A 17686-nucleotide genomic window follows, 5' to 3' on the forward strand; every position below is an offset into this window, starting at 1 on the left:
CTGTTCATGAGGCAAAGTGAGACTGTAGCCTCAGGCGGTACGGTGCTAGGATCGCATAGTTTGTATTGGAAAACAATCTTTGTGCAGTGAAATCGGAAAAAAATGTAAATTCCAAGGTTTTTTGGGTTTTACGACATTCACTGTGTGCTAAAAATGATTTGACAGCTTTATTCTATGGGTCAGTAATAGATAATCCATACCCAGCTGAGACTACTGTCTGGGTTTTATATAGGCCAATGAAGACCGGGCCTGGAGCGTGGGGAGTAGCCACCCACCCAGCATTTTGGCTACTCCCTGTAAGAGCTGGCCCGGATCGGCTTTACAGCCACACTAATAACAACCAGTGTCAACCAGCACTAGCTGCCGCTGACACTTAAAACTACCAGCTCTTACCTCCCTGAGGCTAGGAATCTCGGTGACACGTACCTTCCATCAATGACGGCCCCTTCCGCCTTCCTACAATCTTTACTATTTAACAACCCTTTTTGTACAGTAAAGCAAAACAAGTAACATTACGGTATACTTACAATTTTAAAATAAGCTAAATAATTTACCTGTGAACAAAGTGTGACCTGTGTTATTGTGTAAGCAAAGTAAGGTTTTGTTCACATCTGCACTGTGTTTCTGGATCTCATTAACTATTGAGTTTTATTAGTTCCACCATGGTGTCTGTTGTTATGATGGGGAAAAATAGTTCTGTATGCATCAAAAATGTCAGAACCTGAAATGAAGGCTCCTAACTAAGCCTTCACCCAGGTGTAGACAGAGCCTAAGTATTAGCCAGAACTTTAGAGAAGACAATACAATCTATAAAATAACATACATTAAGCAGTTTTAATGTCTGTGCATCTCTACAACATGTCACAGTATTTCATATTTCAGATTATATCATCACCTACTATGAATATTAAAGATTTTGCTATTAATTCCAGCCTAGCATATTCTTCTCTTCTCTGTTTGAATACATTTACTGCATGCTACGGATTTGGCTTTGGGCTAAACCTTAGGGCGTCGCTGCAGGGAATGCACCAGGCTGCTACCTCTGGCAATCAGGCAGAGATTGGCACATAGGCAGACAAGCAAATTATAGCACCGTTGCAAGATCTAGCAAGCTACTGAAACCTATTGCTAAGGCAAAGTGTGGGACCAACAGCACAGCATATATAGCAGAACTGATTAGCACATTAGTCAAGCACCTGCACACAGAGCACAAGAGAATTAACTATTGTAGTACTGCAGGGTGATGTGAAGTTCAATGAACAATATCCCTAGTACACATGCAGGAAATCCTTGGTCAGGACCGTTACTGAAGTTCCAGGCATCCATTCTCCACAAGGCCCAGTTTTCTAATACTATTATCCAGTTTTACAATTCACCTCTCATTTCAGGACCCCAACTATGCACTATGCACTATGCTTACAGCCATGGTAGTAATGACCTGCTTAAAAGTTCCTAAATATTTGTTTTGGTTGGATTGAGACCAACGTAATATATAGTGTTGGTCGAGCGCCAGAGCACAATGGAAGTCAATGGAAGAACCCGAGCATTAAACCAGGCACCCCCTGCTCTGAAGAGGGAAGAGTGTCTGGTTCACAGGATAAGGTCAGAAAATGATGGAAACACCACTGAAATGGTTCAGGAACAGCATGGGGGGGATGTCTGGATGCATCTTGGACTATGTTGCTGCTGGGAACGTTGTTGTCCGAGTAGTACACCACTTTTACAGACTGACAATAATATGCACAAAACCGAAGATAAAATCGATTTTAGAGGAAAAATTGTTAGGAAACATTATTTCCTGTATATTTACTTGTATATAAAGTGCAAGTGCTGCCAAAAATTACAAGGAAGAGGCACTCCGATACAACCTGTATATCACATAAAGGAGGGTCTCAGTTTACATTGTGGTACAATGGTTCAGGTAGTGGGACTTCTACACTCATAAAGCCTATGCACTAAGTGAAAGGGCTGCCAACAATTACAAGGAACCGGCACTACAATACACCTTTTATTACACATAAAGCAGGGCATCATACAAACCCTTGAAAAATTATGATTGATGGCCTGCTGGTGACCCTCAAAAACTATTGGAGCAATGGCCTGCTGATCTGACCTTCTAAAACATTAGGGGCGAGGGCCTGCTGCTGATCTGATCATCTAAAACTTAGGGGCGAGGGCCTGTTGGTAACCCTAAAAAACATTTTGAACAAGGGACTGCTGGTGACCCTCTAAAACATTATGGGCGAGGGCCTGCTGGTGACCCTCAAAAATATTAGGAGCAAGGGCCTGCTGGTGACCCTCTAAAACATTATGGGTGAGGGTCTTCTGGTGCCCCTCAAAAACATTATGGGCGGGGGTCTGCTGGTCACCCTCTAAAATGTTAGGAACAAGGGCCTTCTGGTGACCCTATAAAACATTATGGGTGAGGACCTGCTGGTGACCCTCAAAAACATTATGAGCGAGGGCCTGCTGGTGAGCCTCTAAAACATTATGGATGAGGGCCTGCTGGCGACCCTCAAAAATATTATGGGCGAAGGTCTGCTGGTGACCCTCAAAAACATTATGGGCGAGGGTCTGCTGGTGACCCTCAAAAACATTATGGGTAAGAGCCTGCTGCTGAGCTGACCCTCTAAAACATTAGGAGAAAGGAGAAATTAGGAGAAAGGGAAGCCTAATAAGCATGTTGATATGATGAGGAGGAGGAGGAGGAGGAGGAGGAAAAGGACGAGAAAAAGGAGATTGAACCATATACCCTTTTTAGTGGTGGAAGGGTTGCATGGAAATACAGTGTATTCAATACACCATAAAAAACACATTTAGAGTGCCTTTATGTTCAGCCGCTTTCCTCCAGTGGAGTAGAGAAGTCAGTGTCACGGGTTGAGTCACGGGAATCAAGATAGAGAGGAGGTGCACCCCCTGAGCTGCCACCCAGTCCCCTGTCCCTGCCTACTTGCACCACCCGCCCTAGGTGACGGAGAGAAACTGGGCGACAGTCCCTGACCTACTAAGTGCAAGCAGAGAGAAAGAGACAGAAGGGAAGAGGGCAGCCACTGAGATGTTACAATAAGCGGACAATTGGTAGAACAAAAACGGAAGGTGAGGTGGGTCAACTAGCCAAGGTCAGTCCAGGAGGTCACGTCAGAACAAGGGAAGAGGCAAAGACAAATCCGTAAACAAGCAGAGGTCAAAATCCGAGAGGTAGCGTCAAGGTACAGGGAGCAGGCAGGAGAGGTGTCAAGAGGCGGATCGAGGTTCAATTCCAGAGGTAGCTAAATAACAATAAAGTACACAGCCTATAGGACGAAAATCACAGGCAACCTGTAGCCAGCAGGCCACCTGTATTTATAGTGGAGAGTGAGGGTCATGTGACGTGGCCAGCGTCACATGACCGACAGGCAGGCAAGTCGAGCACCGAGTGATCAGCTCGGCGCTCAAGGCAGACCTAGGAGCAGGGAGCCTCCCAGCATCAAAGCCGCCCTGGGAACGAGGCCAAACACAGATCCTCGCTCCCAAAGCTAAGCAGCAGGTCTGCGGCCGATGGGAGACAGATTGCGCCTTTGGCACCCCGTTACAGTACCCATCCTTTTACGAAGGGCCACCAGACCCAAGCATTGTGGATGAGGTTTCTCAGGGTGTTCCCAGTGAAATTTTATAATTAACCTGGAAGCATGCATCCTAGACATAGGTATCCAGGACCTCTCCTCAGGTCCAAAAACTTTCCAGTGGACCAGGTATTGAAAGGAATTTCTAATCTTTCTGACATCTATTATTTTAGAAATAATGAATTCCTCCTGACCCTCAACCTCCACAGGAGGTTTTTTTTAACCGGAACCACTGGTGGCACATATTTCTTAAGTAACGACTTATGGAACACATCATGTATACGGAGGGAGTCGGGTAGCTTAAGTCTAAAAGATACTGGGTTAATAAGTTCAATAATATTGTATGGTCTAATAAAATGCAGCGATAATTTCTTAGAACATTGTTTCAAAGCAAGATTTTTAGTCGACAACCACACCTTATCGCCGAGTACAAAATTTACCCCCTTGGAACGTCTCTTATTGGCATGTTTACACTGGGTTTCCTGGGCCTTTTCCAGGTTCGATTGAACCTGTGCCCAGACTGTGCACAGTCTAGAGGTAAAATTCAGCCTGCGGGTTGAGTGAGGATACAGAGGGATTAGAACTAAAGCGAGGATGTAAACCACTGTTACAAAAAAAGGAGAAACCCCCGTGGAAGAATGAACCCGATTGTTGATGGTGAATTCTGCCAACAGGAGGTATCTCACCCATAGGCATTGATTATGCGATACATAGCACCTTAGAAAAAGCTCCACTGCCTGATTTAACCGTTCCGTCTGCCCATCGGTCTGTGGATGAAAAGCAGACGAAAAGGACAACAGGGCCGATCTGGCTTGTCTAGGATTAAGGCGTTTGGCGGCCTAAAAAAACACAACGTTTTTATGATCAGTGAGAACAGTAATACGGTGTCTAGCCCCTTCTAAAAAATGCCTCCACTCCTCAAATGCCTATTTAATGGCCAGTAACTCGCGGTTTCCAATATCGTAATTTCTCTCCGAAGGAGAGAACTTGCGAGAGAAGAAGGCACATGGCCTTAAATTAGTGAGGTTAGAGGACCCCTGTGAAAGGACGGCCCCACACCATCCTCTGAGGCATCAACCTCCACCACAAAAGGTTCCTCGGTATCAGGCTGAACCAAGACTGGAGCCATTTGGAAATAATTTTTTAGGGTATCAAAGGCTCAACAGGCCTCCAACAACCAGTTAACCAGATCCAAACCTTTTTTAGTTAGATCCGTGAGGGGTTTGGCAATAACAGAAGAATTCTTTATGAATTTTCGATAAAAATTGGCGAATCCTAAAAAACATTGGAGTGCCTTTAAGGAGGATGGTCTTACCCAGTCTTGGATAGCCTGAACCTTACTGGGATCCATTTTAAATGAATGAGGAGTAAGAATATAGCCAAGACTGGGATCCATTTTAATACAAGTGGGTGGTGCAAGTAGGCAGGGACAGGGGACTGGGTGGCAGCTCAGGGGGTGCACCTCCTCTCTATCTTGATTCCCGTGACTCAACCCGTGACACTGACTTCTCTACTCCACCGGAGGAAAGCGGCTGAACATAAAGGCACTCTAAATGTGTTTTTTATGGTGTATTGAATACACTGTATTTCCATGCAACCCTTCCACCACTAAAAAGGGTATATGGTTCAATCTCCTTTTTCTCGTCCTTTTCCTCCTCCTCCTCCTCCTCCATCATATCAACATGCTTATTAGGCTTCCCTTTCTCCTAATGTTTTAGAGGGTCAGCTCAGCAGCAGGCTCTTACCCATAATGTTTTTGAGGGTCACCAGCAGACCCTCGCCCATAATGTTTTTGAACTCCAAATACACATTTCTCTAATTTAACAGACAAATGGTTCTCCATGAGGATTTTAAGAACCAGTCTGATGTGAGACACATGAGAATCCCAGTCAGGTGAAAAGACAAGAATATCATCGAGATAAACAATCATAACTTTGCCAATAAGTTCTATAAAAATATCATTCATGAAATTCTGAAACACAGCGGGGGCATTTCAAAGACTGAATGGCATAACTAGATACTCAAAGTGTCCCTCTGGAGTATTAAAAGCAGTTTTCCACTCATCTCCCTTCTTAATACGAACTAGATTATAAGCTCCTCTCAAATCAAATTTAGAAAACCAAGAAGCACCCAAAATCTGGTTAAACAAATCAGGAATCAACGGGATGGAATGCTGATTCCTAATAGTAATTTTATTCAAATTTCTGTAGTCTTTCTTTTTAACGAAAAAGAATTCTCCTCCCAGGGGAGAGGTGGAGGGCCTAATATGTCCCTTCTTGAGACTCTCCTGGATGTAGTCTTTCACGGACTTGCGCTCAGGATAGGACATAGACCTATGGAGAGGGAGAGTATCTGTCACAGTAGTGGAAAAAACATCTGAATAATCAGCAATAAAATGAGGAATATCTGATGAGACCCCAGCTTGAACTACGGTTAAGCAAGAATTACAGTTAGGCCCCCATCTCTTTAACTCGCCCGAACTCCAGTTAATGACCGGATTGTGTTACTAAAGCCAGGGCATACCAAGGACTACCTAAACTAGAAGATTCTCTAAAACAAACAAGGAACATTTCTCAGAATGGCAGATCCCTACAGATAGGGTAACCTCCGGAGTACGGAGTTTTACTGTGCCCCCTAGCAGGGGGGTCGAATCGATGGCGACAACCTGGATCGGGGTGGGTAATTCTAGTATAGGCATTCCCATCTGATCAACGAATTTGTAATCAATAAAACTAAAAGCTGACCCTGAATCCACAAAGGCATTTCCAGACCCCTTTAAGACCCCAAAGGCAATAGAAACCGGCAGCAATAGTTTACTGCTTACCACCTCCGGGAGTACCTTGTCCTTGAATCCCTCAGACTTGGATGATTTTCCAGAAGGTGGATCTTTAGGACACTGACGGATCCAGTGTTCGGGATCCCCACAATAAAAACAAGAGCATCATCAAGAGTTGCATGGGCTTCCATCCTGGGTTCAGGGGAGGGGGTCTCAGGTTGAAGAAGGGTATGAGGAGAAAACAAATGCTCACGCTGTCTCTCTCTGATCCGTCTATCTAGTCTGATGGCTAGCGTCATGGTCTCCTCTAAAGAGTCAGGACAGGGATAACAAACCAACATATCCTTTAACTTTTCAGTCAAGCCTGCCCTAAATTGACATTTGAGCGCTGGTTCGTTCCAGCCTGAAGGAACGCACCACTTGCGAAACTGTGTACAATAATCCTCCACCGGACGATTTCCCTGAGTGAGGGCCTTAAGATTGGATTCTGCCACAGAGGCTCGGTCAGGTTCATCATAAAGAACCCCTAACGTCTGGAAAAAGAGGTCCACAGAGCTAAGACAAGGAAATTATAATACCAACCCTCCGTGGGTCAGGGCCAGAGGAGTGAGGTCGTAGTCGAAAATAAAGTTTACAGGTTTCCTTGAAAGCTAAAAAACTTCGGCGCTCACCCGAAAACCGATCGGGCAATTTAATGTGAGGTTCCACCTGAACAGTGGCGGAAGCAAGAATAAGGGGAGTTCGGACGGTCTCCTGAACTTGTAGTCTCTCCCCAAGTTCCTGTACTATTTGAACAAGACCCTGCACATGTTCGGTGAGGCTCTGTATAGGGGCCATGCTGAATTTGGGCCTGTGATTCTGTCACGGATAGAGTCACAGGAATCAAGATAGAGCGGAGGTGCACCCCCTGAGCTGCCACCCGGTCCCCTGTCCCTGCCTACTTGCACCACCCGCCCTATGTGACAGAGCGCAACTGGGCGACAGTCCCTAACCTACTAAGTGCAAGCAGTGAGAAAGAGACAGCAGGGAAGAGGACAGCCACTGAGAAGTTACAATAAGCGGACAAGAGGTAGAACAAAAACGGAAGGCGAGGCTGGTCAACTAGCCGAGGTCAGTCCAGGAGGTCATGTCAGAACAAGGGAAGAGGCAAAGACAAATCCGTAAACAAGCAGAGGTCAAAATCTGAGAGGTAGCGTCAAGGTACAGGGAGCAGGCAGGAGAGCTGTCAAGAGGCGGATCGAGGTTTAATTCCAGAGGTAGCTAAATAACAATAAAGTACACAGCCTATAGGATGAAAATCACAGGCAACCTGTAGCCAACAGGCCACCTGTATTTATAGTGGGGAGTGAGGGTCATGTGACGTGGCCTGGGTCACATGACCGACAGACAGACAAGTCGAGCACCGAGTGATCAGCTCGGCGCTCAAGGCAGACCAAGGAGCAGGGAGCCTCCCAGCAGCAAAGCCGCCCTGGGAATGAGGCCGAACACAGATCCTCGCTCCCGAAGCTAAGCAGCAGGTCTGCGGCTGATGGGAGACCGATTGCGCCTTCGGCGCCCCGTTACACCAGGCCTTGTTCATTTTTATAAGAGTCAACCTGTCAGCATTTTCAGTTGACAGGCGGATGCGCTAATCAGTTATTATTCCCCCAGCAGTACTAAATACACACTCTGACAAAACGCTGGCGCGGGGAAGGCCAGCACCTCCAAGGCATAGAGCGCCAGTTCGTGCCACGTGTCCAGCTTGGACCCCCAATAGTTGTAAGGCACAAAGGGATCACTGAGGATGCTGACACGGTCTGCTACATACTACTTCACCATCTTCCAAAATGTTTCCCTCTCTGTTACACTAGGCCGCGCATCAGGTTAAGGGTGCTGATGGGGTGTCATGAAACTGTCCCAGGCCTTGGAGAGTGTTGCCCTACCTCTGTTGGAACTGCTGTGTGTTCCCCTTGTCTCCCCTCCACTGGCAAAGTAACTACGTACTCTGCAGTCAGCGTTGTCAGCTTGAAATTTTTGGAGCAATTTTTGCACTAGGACCTTCTGGTATTAGACCATTTTGCTCATCCTCTCCACCACAGGAATGAGAGATGAGAAGTTCCCTTTGTAGCAGAAGTCGAGAAGAGTGAACAACCAGCAATCGGTGTCGGACAAAATGCATACATGGTGAGGGTCACTGGAAAGGCAGCCTAACATAATGTCAGCCATGTGGGCCAGAGTCCCAAAAGACAAGACTTCGCTGTCCTCATCAGGAGCATAACTCTCAATCTCCTCATCCTCTTCCTCCTGTTCTACCCATCCATGCTGAACAGATGGAATAAAACTTCCATGGGTACTACCCTCTGTAGCGGAGGCAACCGTCTCCTGCTTCTCTTCCTCCTCCTCCTCCTCATCCAATTTGCACTAAGAAGACGAACTGAGGGTGGTCTGGCTATCACACTGTGTACTGTCTTCCCACATTTCCACGTCTTCCACATGCAAAGCGTCCGCCTTAATTGTGAGTAGAGAGCTTTTGAGTAGACACAGAAGTGGGATGGTTACGATGATAATAGCGTTATCACCGCTCACCATTTGTGTTGATTCCTCAAAGTTGCGTAAAAGCTCACAGAGGTCAGACATTAATTCCCACTCGTCACTTGTGAAGAGCGGAAGCTGACTGTAAAGGCGGCGACCATGTTGTAGCTGGTATTCCACTACTGCCCTTGCTGCTAACAAAGCCTGGCCAACATGTGGAACGTGGAGTTCCAGCGCATGCTCACGTCACACAACAGTCGGTGAGCTGGCAATTTCAAGCGCAGCTGCAGCGTTGCCAGATCGGCGGAAGCTGTCAATGACTTGCGAAAATGGGCACACGGCGCACCTTCACCAGTAGCTTAGGCAAATTGTGGTAGGTTTTGAGAAACCGCTGAACCACTAGGCTGAACACGTGTGCTAGGCATGGTATGTGTGTGAGCTTGCCGAGCTCCAAAGCCACCACCAAGTTACGGCCATTATCAGACACAACTATGCCTGGTTGTAGGTTGAGTGGTGAGAGCCACAGCTCAGTCTGGTCCCTTATTCCCTGCCACAGCTCTGCGGTGGTGTGCTGTTTGTCACCTAAGCAGATCAGTTTAAGCACGGCCTGTTGCCGCTTCCCCACTGCAGTGCTACACTGCTTCCAGCTACTGACTGATGTCTGACTGGTACTGCAAGATCATAATTCAGAGGTGGAAGTGGAGGATGAGAAGAGGGGTTGCAGGCACTAACGTAGGTGGTGGTGGAAACCCTGATGGAAGTAGGGCCTGCAATCATTGGTGTCAGTAGCACCTGTGCCATCCCAGGGTACGACTCGCTCCCAGCCTCTGCAATGTTCACCCAGTGTGCCGTCAGGGAAATGTAGTGTCCCTGGCCAAAAGCACTTGTCCATGTGTCAGTCGTTAAGTGGACCTTCCCAATAACTGCATTGCTCAGGGCACGGGTGATGTTACTGGACACATGCTGATGTAAGGCTGAGAATACACACCGTGAAAAATATTGGCGGCTGGGGACAGAGTAACGCGGGACGGCCACCGCCATCAGGCTGCAGAAAGCCTCAGTGTTCACAAGCCTAAATGCCAACATTTCCAGGGCCAGCAATTTGGAAAGGTGCGCATTTAATGCTATGGCTTGTGGGTGAGTGGCTGGGTATTTGCGCTTTCGTTCAAAGGCCTGGGGTATAGACATCTGTAGACTGCGCTGGGACACAGAAGTGGATGTGCTAGCTGATGGTGCTTACAAAAGTCCAGGTGCATGGCGGGAGGCACCCAGGCCTGCGTTTTGGACAGGGGATTGGCCAGCATGTAACACAGGGGAAGAGGAGGAGGCAGTGGTGTGACCCGCAGACACTGATTGTGGACTCAGGCGTTTGGCCCACCTATTAGGGTCCTTTGATGCCATGTGGCGGATCATGCTGGTTGTGGTGAGGTTGCTAGTGTTCATGCCCCTGCTCATTTTGGTACGGCGCAGGTTGCAAATGACAATTCTTTTATCGTCCGCACTTTTTCTTTAAAAAAGCGCCAGACTGCGGAACCCCTACCCAATGGCAAGGGAGATTGCCGCAATGGGGTGCTCCGGGGAACAATTGCTGGCCTGTTTGGTTTGGCCCGCCTTCTCCCTTTTGCCACCCCACTGCCTCTTCCAGCCTGTTGCGGTACTGCGGATCCCTCCCCCTCTGTACTGCTGTCCTTGTTCAGCTTGCCACCTTCCCAGGTTGGGTCAGTGACTTCATCGTCCACCACCTCCTCTTCCACTTCCTCACTCTGGTTATCCTTCTGACTCGTTGACCTAACAACAACCTCAGTTATTGACAACTGTGTCTCATCCTCGTCATCAACCTCTTGAGACACTAATTGCAGTTGACTTAATGGCAACTGTGTCTCATCATCAGCATCCACCTCGTGAAACCCTAATTGCCGTTCCCCACCGTCATCTTCTTGTGACTGTGGATGCTCAAGAGTTTCGGAATCAGGGCACAATATCTCCTCATGTCCCTCTTCAAACGATCTTGTCGAGAGGCCCAAATCAAGGAATGACGCTGAAAAGAGCTCCTCGGAATATCCGAGTGTGGGATCACTTGTTTGACAAGATTCTCCATGGTGGGAGGAAAGAGTATCAGGGTTAGGATTCTGTTGACAAGACTCTTGGCTACTGAGACTGGACTTTGTGGAAGACAGGGTGGTGCTTAACCGACTGGAAGCATTATCTGCTGCAATCCACCCGACCACCTGGTCGCACTGGTCTGACTTCAAGAGTGGTGTCCTGCGCCGCCCTGCAAACTGGGACATGAAGCTAGGTATTGTGGATGAGTGTTTCGTGTGCTCTGGCAGCAGGCACAGTTTCACCGCGCCCAGGGCCACCATCAGCAGCACGGCCACTTCCCCGTCCCTTACTGTTCGCCTTGCGCATATTAAATGGTATATATGCTTGCAAGTATGTCACACGTACAGTAGCGCAGGTTTTGAAAGTGTATGCGCAAATAAAGTACACAGAATGTCACAGATATTTTTAGGATGCGCACATGTTAAACAGGAGATGTAGCACAGATAATGTCACTGTCTGCAGTGTCTATGAAATGAGTACACTAAATGACACAGATCATTTTAGGATGCACAAACGTTATACAGGAGGTATAGCGCAAGTAATGTCGCTGTCGCCAGCGGCTATTAAAAAATGACACTGAATTAACGTCACAGATATTTTTAGGCTGCGCACACATTACACAGGAGATGTAGCGCAGATAATGTCGCTGTCACCAGCGGCAAAAAAAATTACACTGAATGTCACTGATTTAGGATGGGCAAATGTTATACAGGAGATGTAGCGCAGGTAATGTCGCTTCCACCAGCAGCAAAATAATTGGACTGAATGTCACTGATATTTCGGATACGCAAACGTTATACAGGTGATGTAGCGCAGGTAATGTAACTGTCCGCAGCGGACACCATCTACAGAAAAAGTACACAGGATGTCACAGATATTTTTAGGCTGAGCACATGTTACACAGGAGATATAGTGCAGATAATGTCACTGTCACCAGCGGCAAAAAAAATTACACTGAATGTCACTGATATTTCAGATGCACTAATGTAATACTGGAGATGTAGCGCAGGTAATGTCGCTGCCACCAGCAGCAAAAACATTAGACTGAATATTTTGTATATCACTGATATTTTGGATAAACAAACGTTATACAGGAGGAATAGCGCAGGTAATGTAACTGTCTGCAGCGGACACCGTCTACGGAAAAGGTACACAGGATGTCACAGATATTTTTAGGCTGCGCACACGTTACACAGGAGATGTAGCGTAGGTTATGTCACTGTCAGCAGTGGCCAAACAATTACAAGATATTTAGCGCAGGTTGCGCTAAAAATATATATTGCTGCCAGATACAACAATAGTCCTTAAAAGAACTTTTGGGTCTCTAACAAGTTTTTTCAATAAAATAGTACTATTTCACTCCCTACACTATCTGTCTTTTCTTCAGCACAGCTCTCCCTGACTAAGACTGAGCCGAACACGTGTCATCGGGTGCTATATAGCACCCGATGACGCGTCCCGGCCAGCCAATCACTGTAATGCCAGTAGCCAACATGGCTACGGCATTACAGTGAATGCCAGTACTTACCTGCACGTTTAGTGGCTGCGTAGCAACCAACAAACGTGCGGGGAGGAGACTCGAGCATTGCGCTCAAGCACACGTGGTGTTCGGCCGAACACTGCGATGTGCCGAGCATCGCAATGGTAAAATAAAATTAGTGTTCGGCAGAGCATGCTCGCCCAACACTAGCAGTATATTAATAGAATATATTAATCCAAATGTTAAAATTCATTATCTAGATAATTTTACTTGCAAGAAGGGAAAAAGGTCCCCTCTGGAAAAAGAAGCTTTCCTGCCCACATTCAAGTGATGTCTAAAGGTCCTGGCTGTCGGTGCCCCTCTATGGTCTGTTACATGACCAGCCAACATTCCAGATGATGCATGTACACTGCATACAAGTGACTGATCAATCAGAGGATGGAGTGCTGTAATCTAACCATCAAGCACTTAAATCCTGGAGCCAGCAGTTCACCAAGGCTTTAATAAAATTTTCAAAACCCCTCTGCACTTAGTATTTTAAAGTTTTTATTTCATTAACATTTTTATATGTAATCACATTAGCTGTAACTGTCCGTCTGTTTTCTATCTTGTTTCTAATTAATTTGAAAATTATTCTCCAGAAAAAAAGCACTTAAACTTAAGTGTAACTAAGGAGAGAAATTTCCTGTTCTATTTCATGTTGAAATTATTAAATTCATATTAAGCACATCAAATACAGAACAATTTTGGAAATGATCCCATTGTAAACGTGTGTATTACATTTGAATACATTTGTAATGTTAATAAACTTACAATGCAGCATATCCTCAAATTAGAAAAACTATTAAAAACTTTGCAATAAGTTATGTGAATTAGCCATTGTAGAACTATTGTGCTTAAGCTAATTCACATACCGTATTTTTCACCCCATAAGACTTACTTTTTTCCCAAAGTGGGGGAGAAATATCAGTGTGTCTTATGCAGCAAATATTAATGGGCGCTTCAATTATGGTAGCATTCATTAGTATCGGAGGACCAGGAAGCGCTGAATGCAGTGCACCCCGTGGTCTGTACTCACTGCTTCCTGGTCCTCTGCGGTCGGCTGTGCTGTGGCTGCGCACGCTGTGTATGTCGGGTCACAGCCGACGGCAGGAAGAAGAAGAGCACTGGTGGTGAGGAGTGGCGGCATCTGGAGCAGGAGAGTTAAGTGGATTTTATTTTATTTGATCTCAGGCTTGGGACTGATCTGTGGCATGGGGGGATGATCTGTGCCATGGGGGGGCTAATATGAGGCATGGGGGTCTGATCTGAGGCTTGGGGGCTGTTTTGAGGCACGGAGGTCTGATCTAATGTCTGAATGGGGAATCTTATTTATATTGGGGCTCTTATCTGAGGTCTGATTGTGGGTCATTTGTATCCGTCTGAGCTGAGGTCTGATTGTGGGTCTGATGTGAGGTCTTATTGGGGTCTTATTAACATTGGAGTCTGATCTGAGGTCTGTTTGAGGGTCTGATTAACATTGGGGGTCTGATTGCTGGTCTGATCTGAGGTCTAATGAAAAATATTTTATTTCTTACTGTCCTCCTCTAAAACCTAGATCCGTCTTATATAGCGGTGCAAAAAATACAGTAACTTATCATTGTAAAATATATGTAATACACATTTGAAAATGTTTGAGTGCAGTATACTGCTATGTAATGAGCATACAGAATTCTTATTGCTATATCTTTTTCTGCATATACTGATACAAATGAAACCAGGAAGTGTTCCTTAAGCCGCATTAATGAGTACTTTATCAAATATAGATAACATAAAATAAATTTACATGCTAGAACAGCACCATGGACAGCTCATGCATATGCTGGGCTTTGCCTGAGATGTGTTAGTTATAGAGAATACAGTTCTTCCCTGAGCTGTACTCTAACTTCACAGATGTAAACCCTCGTCCTTTTAATATGCACATAAATATTGTTAGGTTTTTTGTTAGGTTGCATGGAATAGATCATATAGAATCTATCCTACTCAAACCACATTGTGTGTGCACTAGAATCACAAATCTATTTCTATTTACTGTTTCTTTGTTTCATACCTTCTTCTAATGAAATCCTATACTTTGAATAAAACTTCTTGCACATATATGAACATTAATATATGCAAAATATTCACAGTTAGTATTTATGTGCATTTAAGTGTACATTTTAATAATAAAAATAATATTTTGTATTTTCGATGTATTTTTGTGCTCGTTTACTACTATTAGATGGATAAGGCTACTTTCACACTTGCGGTAGCAGGGTCTGGCAGGCTGTTCCCCCCGCCGGAACGATGCAGTTTTTGTCTGGCTGCCTCTCGGCTTGTTAGGCTGTGCTGCGGCCGGACCTCCGGCCCGCCCCATTATAGTGAATGGGGCCGGAGTGAACCTCTGGCGGCACGGTGGGCTAGCGTTAGTACGGATCCAGCAGGCTGTTCCCCTACCAGAACAGCCTGCCGGACCCTGCTACCACAAGTGTGAAAGTAGCCTTACCCTCAGGGGAAGGATATGGGTACATTGCAGGGGGTTTACTGTCCTTGTGGTTTTACTGCATCCTGTGTCCATTAGCTGACTAAAAAGCATGGTAAAGACTAGTTTATAGATTTAAAAAAAAATAGATTTAAGAGTAACTGTTTGAAATTTTGAATTCTCTGTGGCATCCCTTCATTGAATTTACATAACTCCAGATTACAGCATGGGAGGTTCAGCTTCTTGGGGTGGAAAAGTGAAGATGGCCAAACTAACTAGATAAAAAGATAGCTAGATAGATAGATAGATAGATCGATAGATAGACAGATAATAGAGAGATAGATCTGACTAATTGATAAAGGAATTAATATAATGTATAATATAACAAAACAGAGTCAAAATAGATAAAATGATGTTTCATTCAAGTAATGAATATATGTAAGAAGTCATTTATATTGCAGATGCATTATTGTAATGGTTTTTATTGGTATTAGTCGTCATGTATTACATTGGCTTTTAAACATTCAAATTATATTTCAGCGTTAAAGGTCAATACAAATAATAAGAAAAGATTGTAACTGTGAATTATTGCAAAGGTAGATTGCTGCTTACCTTATTGCATATGGATGTACACAAAGGCTAGTTTAGAAAAAAAAACACTAACAACCACAACACTCTTAATGATATCTACTACAAAGTAGATTGTTGAAAAATACAATAAAATGAGTCCTTGGATCACTGCCAAAAGCCATAAGAACTAATATTACCAGTACAGCAGATTAACAAGAATCTGGAAGCGGTCAGTTTTTATCCCCATAAATAAAGGATACCTAAAATAAAGTTAAAGCTATTGTACAAGTTCTTTTTTACCATACACAGCAATAGCCATAACTTCATGTTAATACAGGATAACCAGGATGACAAGCTTGATTCAGAAAACACTAAGGCCAGTTCACACAGAGTTTGAAAACGGCCTCCTATTCATTTCAGTGGGAGACAGCATGTTATTTTCATGTGGAAAAAAGAAGTGTGAAAAAAAGAAGCAGCATGCCCTATCTTCGGGCAGAATCAGCACTGGATCAACACATTGAAATGAGTGGTAAGCATAAAAAACAGCTCTGTACAAGTCCGTGGGTTTTATGTGCGTTTTATGTGCGTTTTATGCATGCTTTTTGGTGCGGATCAACCCCAATATCTGAAGCTGAAAATGCAGTTTTATATTGAACACCCATTGGTTAAAAATCAAAAATGTGCCCAAAAATGCACCAAAACAGTGTAAAAAACGAAGCGAAAAACACACTGTATCCTGAGCTAAATTAGATAGGCGGTATGAACATACCCTAAGATGCAAGATATATTTTTGAGACTTACCTGTTACGTTTTTTTTTCTCCATACCCAGCTTTCTGTATACTGTATGATGTCAAGTGCATACATTTCTTTCCACTAACTTTGAGATTTTATTTTATTATATTCTGTTAAAATGTGGCCATGGTATAATAATAACAGAATTGCTTACATCTGAGCAATTTTAATGTCCACAATGGGGAAACATTATTATTTAGTTGAATCATTTTATATGCAACACATTGATAAATTAATGTATTCATTGGCAGAAACAATAGCAAACGCAATAATTGAGAATTGATGCACCTGCAAAAACAAATATGCTTGTATTTCAACAATGAGACTCAAACTCTCTATGGTTTTTCTGAATTGAACTCAGAGTTGTTGCGACTGTAATATGGATGTTAAAATGTGACTGTATTATGGAGACCAACATTATCCTATAGATATGTCCTTTCTTAACCCTCATTTTGGTTCAAGATATCCTAATAAGAGTGGAGTGCGATGACCAGCTTTATCCATTTTTTGTGTCACTCCCAACAGGGTATTGCAAAAAAAAATTGTTTCCAAGCTGGTCACCTTCTACCACTCATCATAGGGTATCTTGAACCAAGAGGAAAGGCAAAACACATCTGTAAGTTTAAAACTTAAATTATATTCTGCTTTCCAGTTACTATGCATTCAGAGTGTATCAAGACCTATGACTTATGTGTTTGCTTAAAAATGAATAGAAATCTAAATAATTACAGTGAATTTAAAACTTTAAAAGGAACTATAGCTGCAAATCATTGGGAATCATATTAATAATATATAATTATAGATTTTGCATTAAATTGTACAACTTCCATAAAAGAAATTCATTTATGAAAATGTTCATTAATGTTTAATGGGAATCAAGCAACCAGTAATTGAAAAATGACTGCAACTAATAGAAAACATATAACCTACCTCCACCATTCTGATAGCAGATGTATGGGAACCTCCACACATTTCCCAAGTCAACTGCAAATCCAATGACAGAGAGTAGAAAGTCCATCTTCTTGCTCCATTTATCCCTTGAATCCGTCTGAGAAATTGAAAGTGGTAAAGTGTTACTGTTGGGTGGAACTGCATCCTGTTTGGGGTACTTGTCTGCAGGGGCTGTGGAGTTCTGCTCTGACATGCTGCCTCTCCTATATACCAAGCAGGGTTTCAGCTGAATAAGTGTAAGTCAGGGAGAATTTCATAAGGCTGTTGACAGGAGGGAGAGAGGGAAAGGAGGAGGGTACAACACAAAGTGAATCCTCCACCTTCACAGCGGCAAATCCCCAGTACTGAGCACATAGTTCACTGTGAATGGAGAAGGGATAGAATTGCTGTATGCCTTTTC

The 17686-nt window shown here is 44.2% G+C and overlaps 1 protein-coding gene across 1 annotated transcript in view; it reads right to left on the reverse strand.

Moving 5' to 3' along the window:
- Positions 1 to 17479, reverse strand: part of LOC122933776 (sodium-dependent serotonin transporter-like) — a 112797-nt gene extending 95318 nt beyond the window's left edge. The window contains exon 1 of the mRNA XM_044288787.1: positions 17266 to 17479. Within this exon, the coding sequence (XP_044144722.1) occupies positions 17266 to 17479 (214 nt within the window). The remainder of the gene's footprint in view (positions 1 to 17265) is intronic.
- Positions 17480 to 17686: the final 207 nt, after the last annotated feature.

Source organism: Bufo gargarizans, chromosome 1 (genome assembly GCF_014858855.1).
Source record: "Bufo gargarizans isolate SCDJY-AF-19 chromosome 1, ASM1485885v1, whole genome shotgun sequence".
Lineage (NCBI taxonomy): Eukaryota > Metazoa > Chordata > Amphibia > Anura > Bufonidae > Bufo > Bufo gargarizans.